We start from the raw sequence: 13,314 nt of genomic DNA on the forward strand, positions 1-13,314 counted from the left end.
TTTTTTATTATATTGCTCATACAAAAAAATAGCCGTTTTAAATTGGCATTGAACCTAAATCTAAGTTGATCAGGATGTGTAGGGATCAGTCCCTGTTCCTAATGAATATTTAAAATTTCCTTTGGCTTTCTTGGCAGAAAAGCTCACCAGGAGATTTAGAAGGCCAAATTTGAATTATTGGCCCTTTATAGACTGGCCTGAGAAACAGAACTGATCCATTGCAAAGGTTTCATCTCTTGAAGCCAGGATTTCACCTTCAGACTGCCAACTGCTGATCCCCAAGGATTCTTGACAGTCTTCCAGTCTTTGGAAATCATCATCAATCATGAACGATTGCAGCCTGTTTTCCAACTTCAACCCTCAAAGTGGCTTTGCTAGTCTGAGGCCAGCCACTCAGCTTTCTCTAGAGCACAGGAAGAAAGAGAGCAAAGGCAAAGAAGGGGACAAGCCTCACTAGCTCCCCAGATTTGGAAATCAGGGCAAAAGTGACTTCCAGAGCTTGTCTTTTACTCTGAAAAACACTGAGGCCATCCTAATTTCAAATTGAGGATACTGGGTCAACTTCCTTTGTTGGGAGATTGAATTTTCACTAATTACAAATAGTAGGAGGTCAGTTTTCATCAATGGTTTAGACTTCATGAACCCTAATAAATTGTAGAATTAAGACTTTGCTGCATGGTGATAATAATAGAGAAATATTTCTGGTTAGAATTGTAAAATACTTTGTCAGTTGAGCCTCCTGCCATCCTCCCATTAAGAGCTATGATGTATGCTAGGAACAAAAATGACACAGCTGAGAAGGTGACAGTGGCATTAATGGATGCTCACTTTCTCCTCTCTTTGTCTTACGAATTTAACCATCCTTATTCCCCCCCCCCCCCCCGCCCACCCACAGTTTCATATAGAGAGCAAGGAGCTCTATAGATTGGACATTATATTGGGCAGCCATTACTGAAAATTTATGTGAAACAGCATAAGATGTTGCACATGTTTTTAAAAAGCCAGTGCTTGCCACCTGCCTGCCTCAAAATTGTGGAGGACAGTTTGAAGCTATACCCAGTGTGGGCCGAAGCCTTCCACGGTCAAACCACACATTTTCAGACCTATTTTAATGTTTAACATTTTCAGGCTGATCAGCTCAAAATATTTGCCGAGGAGGACAAGCTTTTATTGACGGAGAAAATAATCAAATTGAATGAATTGAAAGGATATTCCAGAAGTACTAATGAAATCGCTGCAATCATGAAGGAGACCTCCCAATAGATTCAGTGATGAAAGACCATCTCATATTCTTGAATAATGTTAACATTCTAGTCCTACATATGCGTATTTTCTATTTGATATATTTTTTTTAATTTTTTTTTTGTTTGTTTTTGATGGACACAATACCTTTATTTTATTTATTTATTTTTATGTGGTGCTGAGGATTGAACCTAGTGCCTCACACATGCTAGGCCAGCACTCTACCGCTGAGCCAGCCTCCAAACCCAGCTCCTGTATTTGAGATTTTTAAACCTTCAAAATATGTGGAGTTATATGTAGGTATAAGTCTATCTGAGAGTTTTATAAACTGTACCATGACAGACTTTGTCTTTCCAAGCTACCTCTCACAAATGACATCACCAAGGCGGGTGTGCTGCTCACAGATCTTTAACACTAAGTAACCAGGGCAATGTATTTTCTTTTCCCTACTCCACTGATCTTCCTTCAGTTTTTGTGAGATTCCTCCAATTTTTTTTTTCCTTTTTCCTCTCTAGCTTTCACATATGAGAGAAAATATATGACTCTTGACCTTCTGAGTTTGGCTTATTTCATGTAACATAATGTTCTCAAGTGCTATTCACTTTCCTCTAAATGATATAATTTCATTTTTCTTTATGGCTGAATAAAACTCCATTGCGTATGTATACCACATTTTCTTTATCCATTTATCCACCGATGGACACCTACACTGGTCTCATAGTTTGACTATTGTGAATTGTGCTGCTGTAAACATGAGTATGCATGTATCACTGTAGTAAAATAACTTTAATTCTTTAGGATAAATACCGAGGCGTAATATAGTTGGGTCACATGGTGGCTCCATGCCATCATGTTTTTGAGGAATCCCCATTCTGACTTCTACAGTGATTGTACTAATTTACAATCCCTAACATATATAAGTGTTCCTTTTTCTTTACATCCTCTATGGCTTTTTTTTTTTTTGTACCAGGGATTAAACTCAGGTGCTTAATCACTAATGTGAGCCACATCCCAGCCTGTTTTATTTTGAGACAGGGCCTCACTCAGTTGCTTAGAGCCTCCCTAAGTTGCTGAGGCTGGCTTTGAACTTTGGATCTTCCTGCCTCAACCTCTTGATATACTGGGATTACATACAGGCATGCACTACCACACCAGGCTCTGGCATTTATTTTTGTTTGTATTCTTTTTTTAAAAAAAATAATTTATTTATTTGTTCTAATTTGTTATACATGACAGAAGAATGTATTTCAGTTTGTAGTTACACAAATGGAACACAATTTTTCATTTTTCTGGTTGTATACAAAGTAGAGTTACATCATTCATGTCTTCATACATGTACTTAGATTATTGATTTCCATCTCATTCCATTGTCTTTCCTATCCCCATGCCTCCTACTCTTTCCTCCCTCCCCTTTGCCTGATCCAAAGTTCCTCCACTCATTCCATGCCCCACCCGCCACATTATGGATTAGCATCTACTTATCAGAGAAAACATTTAGCCTTTGGTTTTTTGGGGTTGGCTTACTTCACTTACCATGATATTCTCCAACTCCATCCATTTATCTGCAAATGCCATGACTTTATTCTCTCTTAATACTGAGTAATATTCCGTCGTTTATTTATACCACAGTTTCTTTTTTGTTTGTTTTTTTGATGACTGTCATTCTGTGTGAGAAAATATCAGTGTAGTTTTGATTTGCATTTTCCTAATTACTAGAGATGTTGAGCATTTTTTATAATATTTGTAAACCATTTGTATTTTCTCTTTTTATTGGTTTAAAAAAATGACAGCAGAATGCATTATAATTCTTATTACACATATATACCACATTTTTTCATATCTGTTTATATATAAAGTATTTTGACACCCAATTCGTGTCTTCGTACATGTACTTTGGATAATGATGTCTATCACATTCCACCATTGTATTTTTTATTTTGTGAAGCATCTGTTTAATTCATATGCCCATTTATTAATTGGGTTTGGGGGATGCTTAAGTTTTTTTGCATTCTTTATATATTCTAGATATTAATCCTCTCTCAGAAGTATGGCTGCCATAAATGTTCTTTCATTTTGTAGGTTTTTTCTTCACATTCTTAAATGTTTCTTTTGCTGTGCAGAAGATTTTAATTTGATGCCATCCCATTTATTAACTCTTGGCATTATTTTCTGAAGTTTAGGGGTCCTATTGAGAAAGTTGTGGGAAATATGTTTTCAGTGAAGAGCCCCTGATCATCCTAATAGCTTGCAGCTTCCAATTCTGCCAGCAGTTTGGAAGAAATATGACTTGTTTCTTGACCTCAAGGAGTATGAAGTTTTCTTGGGGAGACAGAATATACCTGGTGTGCTTTCATAGCATTCATGACAGGGTGTGACTAGTGCCTCAGTGAATGGAATAGGCAAGAAGTGTTGTGAGATTTAAGATTGACTTAATTTTGGTCATTGAGCTGTTTTTTTTAGTACAAAAATGCCGTTTTAAAGATTTATATAATTTTGCAAAGGGGATCTTTGGAATCTGACATTTGTTTTACTAAGTGATACATGTGGCGTAGTGATATAGTAACTGCACTAGGAGCCAGAAAATCTGGACTGCAGTCCCACTTTCTCTACTGGCCAGATGAGATAACTCAATCAAGCAAGCCACCTGCTGTCAGTTTCTACATTTGCAAATGTGTGTGTGTGTGTGTGTGTGTGTAATACTACCTTCCATATTACTCTTACAAGCTAAACTCTTTGTAGGTACAAAACAAAATTCAATGCTGTACTAACAGAAAGTATAATTGTAACTAAATGGTTAAATGAAACTACCACTTGAACTCATCTTTTAAATGTTTTTTTTTATTTATTTATGCTGTGAGAGTTGTGTTTTGTTCATAGACCTCTGATGATTCATAAATAAGAACTTTATATAATGGCATAATGAAAAAAGAGTGCTGCACATTTGTGAGGAAACCTTTTATGGTGTCATCTCACTTGATTATTACAACTATGATATTTAGAACAAAATTATCTCCATTTCACATATAAAGAAACTCTTATCAGAAGGGAGGAGCTAGAGCAGGACCCTGGTATCTCTGCTGTCTAATGCCATGTTCTTTCCAAAAACACTTCACCGCCAGTACCTTACCAGATTACAGAAAGGAGATGAGGCTTTTAAAGATCAGTGCGGGGGGAGGGAGGATTATCTAAAAATACCATATATCCTCTTTGATATCTGTCTGAAATAACTGCAATAAGCACCAATCCTAAGAACAAGATGAAAACATTAGTCCAGATACTGTTTTAAAAACTCACTTCCTCTTAAATAACATCCTTTCACAGCAAGTTGCCATTTTCCCTAGCAACTGCAGTTCACAGATCATATTTCTGACGGGTGTTCATTGTTGCCCCTTGTCTCTTCCAGCAACCGATCAACTCCTAGCAACCATGATCGGATACAGCGTCTGCGGCAAGAGTTTCAGCAGGCAAAGCAAGATGAAGATGTGGAAGATCGGCGACGCACCTACAGCTTTGAACAACCATGGGTTAGTATATGGCTCTTCAGCACAACGAAAGTCCTACAGCTTCCCTGCAGTAAAGGACCCAAAGCTATGATCTCAGTCCTTTAAGAAATGAGACAAGATGGAGCCAAATTCCTTTGACCTTTTAACATATTGACCTTTTCCTCATTTCCATCTGGGTTTCATCATTGCTAATTTCATTTTATATCTTGTTCCACCATCTGTCCATTGCATAATAGGTTTAATTAGCCTTATGACAAGACATAGCAAAAATATTCATGCTCTCAACTGTGTATTTTTATTAACTTTAGTAAATATTTTTCTATAGAAACATCAGAATCAAGAGCCAAACTAAGTTGAACACATCTATCTCTATTTGTGTCGGTGAGGCACAAAGTACAGTGTTTAATAATTCTTGATTCTTGAGTCTCAATTCTCCCTCATTCCCCTTGGGTATTGTCAAATCACTCTCATTTATCCATTTACATCTCTATTCCAGTCTATCCTCTGCACAGCTTCCAGAGTGATCTTTCTGGAACAAAATTTCAATTGTTTTTCTCAATACCAGACCTGTGTCCTTTTCTTCCATTTTATCCTAGAAATGATGGCATCTTTGTGAATAGAGCAGACTTGAGTTTGAGATAATGAGGATTTTTGAGAGTGAGTCAGTTAGAGACAAATAAATAAGCTGATTAAGGTAGAAAAATATATGTCTGGGTATTCCACAGTCCAATCAACATAGTAAGATAACCATGACTAAAAATGCTTAGAGGAATGGGAAAAAAGAAAAATGAATCTGTAGATTAATTCTCTGATGGAGAGTGGTAAGATAAGCATGGCAAAAAGTTAAGGAAGTCATTCTGGAGTCCTGGTGAGATACTGGTGCAGCGTCACCTAATCTGGGCAGGGTGACAAGTGCACCTCAAGGAAGGATTGCCTGAGAGCTTGGGAGTATGAAAGAGTGATTGGAAATTTAGGGATTTTCAAGTCTAGGAGGTTATAGTCAAAACACTGTATATTTTTGGATTCCAAGATCTTGAAGGTGCCAAAGTTCTGGATAATGTTGAGATCTAAGACATGTCTTTTGTGCATGAAAATTACAGAAACAGACATTAGTGCCAATAAAGTTGATGAGTCCAGTTTGGATAAAGTGTCAGGAGTAGAATTAATTACACTAAGTTTTTGAGAAGCTAGGGGCAAAAGATTTGAAGTAAAAACAAATGATCCTATTTTATTTGTAGAAGTATAAACCATCCTGCTGAAGTAGAATTGAGGGTTAGCTTTATTTTAAAGGGAAGTAGAGATTAAAGGTAGAAAAGTAGTAGGAGGCTTTGATGCTAGATTAAAAGTTGGAAAAGGGATGGTACCAAAACAGAATACTGATCCACTAGCTAGTTGGCCCGGCCCTCCAGGCTTCAGTTTTCTTATTTGTTAAGTCAGGAAGATTAGAGCAGGTGATAGATACTAAACCCTGTGATCATATGAAAAAAGGCAGTTAGGTGTGCAAAGCAGATACAGGCAGAGCTCCGCTAGTTGAATGCAGAGGCCACTGCGGATCTAGTTAATTGCTTTCAGGATCAGATCTTCTTGAAGTGTTCTCCATAGATCTGATCTTCAGTTGTTGCCTGGAAACCCATTGGAAACACACATTCTCGCACCCTGCTTCAGACCCATTAGATGAGAACCTCTGTGGGTGGGGCCCAAGGAACTGCATTTTAGCAAGCCTCCAACATTAAGAGGCACACTGTTCTAGAGTCTGGATGGTCTTTGAGATCCTTTTGGTCCTAATACCTGACATCCCCAATAAATTACATAAAGCAAGAAACCCATAAAGTTTTCTGATTAAGGGATTTAATAATTATAGTGGAGTTGAGGAAGATTAATTTCGAGGTGAAAGGAGAAGAAGGAAAGTAGTACTAGGTTGAAAGAATTCACTTTAGGTAAGGAAAAAGGGACCTTAAAACAGGCAACTGGCAATGTGCAAACAGCATCCTGGAGTAAAAATAACTCATGAAATCAATCCTTTGCCTTATTTGGGGAGGTTGAAAAACAAGTTTAGCAAGCCTAATATCAATGAAAATATCGAATTGTCTTCTGCGACAATAGTGCTGTTTGTGGTATTTTTTCCTAAGGCATTTAGTTTATTTTTCTAGATGATTAAGTAAATCAAGTCATTTCCATGGTAGCAACAGGACAGAATTGTTTTCATCTCCTCCTATCATTTGACATAATCCACTCCATCTACTCCCACTAGGTTTTTTAAGGCAGGATTTTTTTGGTGATATATGGTAAATATGTTCTTAATGATGTATATTTGCATAAAGGAACTGAGAAGAATGAAGAGCATATTGTTAACCCGAAGAAAACAGCAACTGCAGGTGGAAACAGTTGTCACACACACAATGGCTTATCATTCCCATACTCTACCATGGAGAGCAGCATTAGGCCATTTTACTCTACTGGAGAGTGAGGATTTCCAACCAGCATCTTTACAACATTTGTCTGTTTTTTTTTTTTTTAACAAATTATTTAATTTATCAAGTTTATTAGGGTTTACTATGGTTCAGTATTATGCTTAATACTAAGAACAAGAACAGGAAAGAAAGATTGTCCTTAGAAAACCACAGTGGAGCTGATACAAAGAAGGACACTGTACAATATCGAAGGGACATGATGCATAAGCCTGGGACAGATACACAGAAGAGAGGCCCATACCAGTTTTAGGTAGACAGGAAAAGTTTGAAAGAAACCCTCTTGGAATATATTTTAAATACCTAAGTTTGAGAAGTAGAATGACATATCTTTGGGAACCAAGGTTCATGAATTTGTATCTGATTGGTGACATTGTATCACATGCAAAACCTCCAAGTTCCAGGCTAAATGAGGGTTTCCTACATCTTAGCATTGCTGAAATGCTTTTCATTAAGAGAAGTCAAAGTCATTCAAAATCTGTGTTTTGGAAGTTTTTAAATAAGATTCTTTTCAATAAGAGCAGTGAATATATTGACATGTATTTTTATGTTATCTACTTAATATGAGCAGTTGTTCTAGGGAAAACATTTGAGATAATCTTGTACATTTGGAAACTCACTACTGAAGGTCATAGGCCAAATTTTTGTCTATCAAAATACCATTGGAACTTTTAGACAGACAACTTGGCTTATATTATTGTTTCCTGTAATGAGTGAGCAGGGAATTATTACTTGGATGACAGGCTTATTACCTTAGGAAAGGAATAATTTCCTAAATTGTGGGTCGAAAGTTGACCTTTTCTTTTTTTTAATATCTAAACAATTGGGATCTTGCTGTGGACTTTCCATTCTACTGATCATGTAAATGAGCTTAAAGTGACTATAATTCTGCTTAGTGTATTAATTTTCATACCAATTCTCATTGTTACCTTAGTAAGAGCTGCTCAGTTCCAAACGTAATTTGTTATATGGTTTTTATTAGCCATTTTACAAAATGAGCTTTGAGTATCTTGGACTCCTTTCTCCTCTTCCCGTATGTCTTCTGACCTTGCAAGGTCACTGTGTTTGGAAAGGATGAGAGCATGATCTCACCCATTGGAATGGTTTGTAATCATTTTAGCCTTATGGAGCCACAAACTCATCTTCAAGCTGTGTGTACAACTTAGACCATATTAGTCGAAATTGTCATGCTTGTTAGAAATGCCCACACACAAAGCGCAACCAGATGTGTCACATAGAAAAATATCCAAGCCAATTATTTTACATAAAGGGTAGGATGCTGCAGAAAATTTATCCAAGTAGCCCTTTTCAATTCATCTATTTTGAAAATGGGCTGCACAAACTCTAGCAGTATAGAATGCACCTGCTCATGGGCCTTTGTTCAAAATAATGTTTGGGCCTGAGGGAGCTGATTTGTGGCACAAAAAGTCTTTAGATGAGCATAGGCCCAGAAAATTTCCTCAGCTCCATAATTGAAGTCAATTCTCCCCCAAGTTGAGTAAGAAGAAGGAAAAGCAACTTCTACCTCTCAGAGTGCCAGGTGCAATCTAAATAAAGCAGCAAGTTGCTTTCAATCTGTCTTAAGATAATGGAACAATAGCTGAGGTTAGGGCTATTATTACATAGCTCAGATATGGACAGAACTTAGCATTGCTTTTAAAAGAATTAAATTGCAGGCTACACACATAAGTACAGTATGCTGTTAAAACTTTGCAGATATGAGTGTTGCCCACAAGAAAACTTGCTGGCTGAGACGATTGATAGATGGGATAATGGATCCTTTAATAGCTATATTGCTAAATCCTTTCCATCCCAGGTTGGTAGTGAAAGTAGTTTAGTCCTCCAGGTAGAAAATTGACACTCTGCACTATGAATATCCTCTTCTCCCCCGAGCTTGCTTTCTTCCTTGCTGTCTTTAAACAAATAACAAAATCTGCGCTTTCCTCCATTTTCCTGGACCTTAATAGCTCTTCTTACCCCTTTTAGGGTTTTGCCTCTTTTAATTGGCAAGACAATTACAGTGAGCAGCCACTCTATGCTCCTAGATTGCCTCTCTGTGCCTAGGGATTTGAGAAAATTGTGGTCTTCCTTTTGTTTTCCTCTTTTTTAAGACTTGAAAGGTATCTGCTGTCATTTCTTCATAGTGGCTTCCATGCTGTGACTCAAAAAAAATTCTGCTTTCATGACCCCAGCTCAAACTGGGTGGCAATCACCTGCCTTAGAAACAGACCTGGAAGAAACCATTCTTTTTGCAAAGGGGTACCCTTTGCCCATAGAGAGAGCCTCTATGCTTCCACAAAGTAGATCCCTTCATTTTTAGCACCATGACCTCTTCCCCTAGCCAAACCTCCCATGACCCATAGGCCATTCCACCACAGAGGGTTAGGGTGGCAGGAGCTTATGAAGGAGCCTTTGACTGCCATTAGCACCTGACCTAGAGGGCCTGGCTTGTTCTGTAGAGTTTCTCTTTGATTTTCAACATACTTGTTGATTAAGGTGTGGAAATCAAACAGACCCAAGCACTAATGAGAAAGATGAGAAAAAGACAAATACGGTGTCAAAACCCAAATGTGCAAATATAAAATCTTTACAAGGGAAATGAATATGCTCTGCAGATATTTTTAAGCCATGGCTCAGGTTCTCCGTAGCAATTAAGATTTTCAACATTCAGAACCCACAACAATTTAATTGCTGTGATGGGGCAGAGGGCTAAGAAGCCAGGGCAGATAGACAGAAGTGGACATTGTTTTGATTAAATGTTGTAAGAAGTCTACCATAGAAAATAATTGCCACTATTATCAATGATCACTTTTAAGGAAATAGTTTATACTCTTTACATGGTTTGGTGCATAAATATTATTTCTACCCTGTACCAAATCTTTAAATTGCCATTTTATCAGATTATGAAATTCATATTAGAGTCATAAAACATTGGGATTGCCAAAATAAGGATTCTCAATCTTAAAGGGATATCATTGATGATTTTATTATTATTTTTATCATCAACTATTCTCATCATAATCATTCATGATAGGTTTACATCCAAAGCACAGTAACTTTTCTGTATTTTATTATTTATTTGTTTGTTTATTTATTGGATGGGTACTAGGGATTGAACTCAGGGATGCTCGACCACCAAAATAGAGCCACATCCCCAGCCCTATTTTGTATTTTATTAGAGACAGGGTCTCACCGAGTTGCTTAGCACCTCTCTAAATTGCTGAGGCTGGCTTTGAACTCGTGATCCTCCTCCCAAGCTGCTGGGATTATAGGCATGCACCACTGTGCCGGCCTATTATTTTGTTTTGTATATATGCCCTGGGTCATATATAAAAATTTGGAGATTTGTTATTATTCATAATTTTATAGAAAGCCAACTCCAATTGATCATTTATATTTGTGTATCTATATAGACAGATGCACATATGTATATACTATTTTTCTTATCCTAATGAAGAAAAATGGTTATTGTAAAGATTACTGAATATTTTATGTAAATGTTAGTAAACAAGTAATGATTTTATTATGAACATATACTTCTATAGCAAGCTGTAAAAAAGAGTCTTACAATGTTACCTATATCTAATTAGTACTGAAACTTTGTACTGTTATATTTATTTTTATTCGTTAGCATATTAACTATTTTGCATTTTTATTTTTGTATGTTCCATTTTTATTTTGGAAAAATAAGAATGATTTTAATTAGTTGAGAGATGCTTAGTTAGTGACTTAACTCAGTGAAACTCTACATGGGAGATATTTATTATACAAAGTGATACCAAAATTGTCTAGTCTTCTCAAATTTCAAATATTATCTCTTTATAATCATAGTGAAGAACTTTTGTAGCTCCCTTATTTCAAAGGCAACATGAATATTTTTTACTTATGGTTTTAAAAATAAGGCATGAAGAGATTCCAGAGTACTATATAATAATCATATTTATTTCTGTTGTAAACCTTCCACTATTATTCTGGAATTGGCATTCTTAACATTTTTTTCTCATTTATAAGGTTATTTTTTTGTAACCTATCCCATCAGAAACAAGGCCTGGGTTATTTGTAATTTGTGCTTCTAAAACAGAGCCTCACCTCATTGTCTGAAGAATCCCCAGGACTATCACATGTATGTCTACACATGCATTTCCGTGTGCAGTTATTACATAGTGTTATAGTCATCAATAGTGCTTTCTTTGAAAATATGCAGTTTGTAAGGTTTATTTCTTTAATTTTGTGACTTTTGCACTCAGACATATGAATTTGTCTCTGCCATAGGAACTGAAGTCATTGTATTTAAAAGTAGGATTATGAATTATAAAACTTCCCATAATTTACATGCTTATGAGGTCTTCATTGAAATCGTGAATAGAGAGGTCTTTTTTTTTTTTTTTAAATTCAGGCCAAGTGTAAAACTTGCCAGAATGATTTTATTGAGTTGCTGCTATGGGATGGTTGTGAATGCAATCTTCCTTGAAATGTGTGGCCTATTAGAGTTTCATCTTAAAGATAACGGTAATTATCTTAACTAACCTACCCTTTGCATGCACTGGAAAGAAAAATGGAATAAGATACTAATGATGAAACTGATATTCATATTTCATGATATCAAGCCTGGTAGCATGAAATATGTCATTTTGCTAATACCAGATTCATTCACTCAATTAAAGTTTATGGGCCCCAAATGCTGATAATTTCATTACTAGAATTCATCAGGATCCAAGAAGATGTTTGCAGCTGGCTTTGAGCTGAACAGTGTCAGAAAACACACAGTTTAGGAAACAAAAACCCTTCAACTTCTTTTTTTTTTTTTTTTCCTGTCAGAACAAAAATTTCAGGCTACTTGGAGAAAAAGCTTAAAAATACACCTGAAATTTCTACAAGACCTTGCATTTTCTTTTCACATCTCTGCAAGCAGTGTGTCACAGAACAGCATGAGCTTACAAAGCTGGTTACTAAATCCTGCTGCAGAATGCCACATCCTTCAAGTCGGCTTGACACATGTAGATGGCTTACGCTGAGTGAAAAGGAAAGGAAAGTGCGATTCTTTGTGAAGGTGTACTGGGAGCTGTGTAGTGCCTTCTTGCTTTGCTTTCCCTCTGTCCAGTGGCTTCCCTCAAGCTTCCCCTGGCTCCCCACAAACAGCAAAACAGTTCGGTAGCCTATTTGGTGAGTCTCAGCAAGTTTATGGAAGTAAATGTCTGTCTCCTTGAATGGAGTTGATGAACAACTGGTTGATGCTTTGTTTGCATAAGCAGAATCTCAGAGAAGTGTTTTTTCTTGCTGAAGGCACCACTGATGTGTTATTTGAACTGAGTTGTGGAGTGAGTCTCTGAACACACATTTGTCCCAATGAGTGTGGTTATAAACATCGACTAGTAGAGACCAGGGTATTATAAAGCCTAATCTTTACACACATTATTTTGGTATCAGGATATTTTTTAATATGCTCACTGACTATACCCATATGCTTGGAAATTTTTGTCCTGGATATTGCCTCATTATTGCTTACCAACAAATAAGATAATGCTGGCCTGCCAGAAAGAGAACAATAGATGCCATTTGATTTCTGTTCAAACAAAAGCCAACCAGAGGAGACATGTTATCTTAACCACTGTCCAAATGAATACTAAGATTTTGTTATTTTAGAAAATTATTATTGAGTCAAAGTCTGCCACTGGCTTTCAACTCCAGAAGAAAATCAATAACATGTTCTTAGCAGACATTCTTCATGTAGATATACCTCTTGTACGATGTTGCTCAACACAAGGGGTAACAGAGGTTAGCAAGTGCCGGGAAGGATGACTTAAGGGCACTGGCCCTGGATGCAATGATAAACCGTTGCTGAATGTTTTGTTATCTTAGAGGTATCGCCTTCTATTTCAAGCAGAGATACTTTCATTTCCAAAGACCAGATCTAGAGGGTAAGCTAACAACTGTCAGTGAGAACTGGAAACATTCTCAGGGCCTCCATTTATACAACACAGTGCAAATTGAATAATCCAGTTTTGGTGAAAAGTACCAATCAAAAGATGACCTGCTGACCAAACTGACCAAGCCAGGAGAATTGAAAATCTCTCTTTAGGTCCTAGCTTCTGGTAGTGAAG

The 13,314-nt window shown here is 36.8% G+C and overlaps 1 protein-coding gene and 1 long non-coding RNA gene across 18 annotated transcripts in view; one reads left to right on the plus strand and one right to left on the minus strand.

Moving 5' to 3' along the window:
• Pard3 (par-3 family cell polarity regulator) overlaps nucleotides 1–13,314 on the plus strand; it is a 660,013-nt gene that overhangs the window by 636,737 nt on the left and 9,962 nt on the right. For all 17 annotated transcript variants that reach the window (XM_027928488.3, XM_027928495.3, XM_071599891.1 and 14 more), the window contains one exon: nucleotides 4,646–4,766. In XM_027928488.3, the coding sequence (XP_027784289.2) occupies nucleotides 4,646–4,766 (121 nt within the window). The remainder of the gene's footprint in view (nucleotides 1–4,645; nucleotides 4,767–13,314) is intronic.
• LOC139701393 (uncharacterized) overlaps nucleotides 1–13,314 on the minus strand; it is a 67,676-nt gene that overhangs the window by 38,463 nt on the left and 15,899 nt on the right. The gene's annotated exons all lie outside the window — the stretch shown is intronic.

Source organism: Marmota flaviventris, chromosome 12 (assembly GCF_047511675.1).
Source record: "Marmota flaviventris isolate mMarFla1 chromosome 12, mMarFla1.hap1, whole genome shotgun sequence".
Classification (NCBI taxonomy): Eukaryota; Metazoa; Chordata; class Mammalia; order Rodentia; family Sciuridae; genus Marmota; species Marmota flaviventris.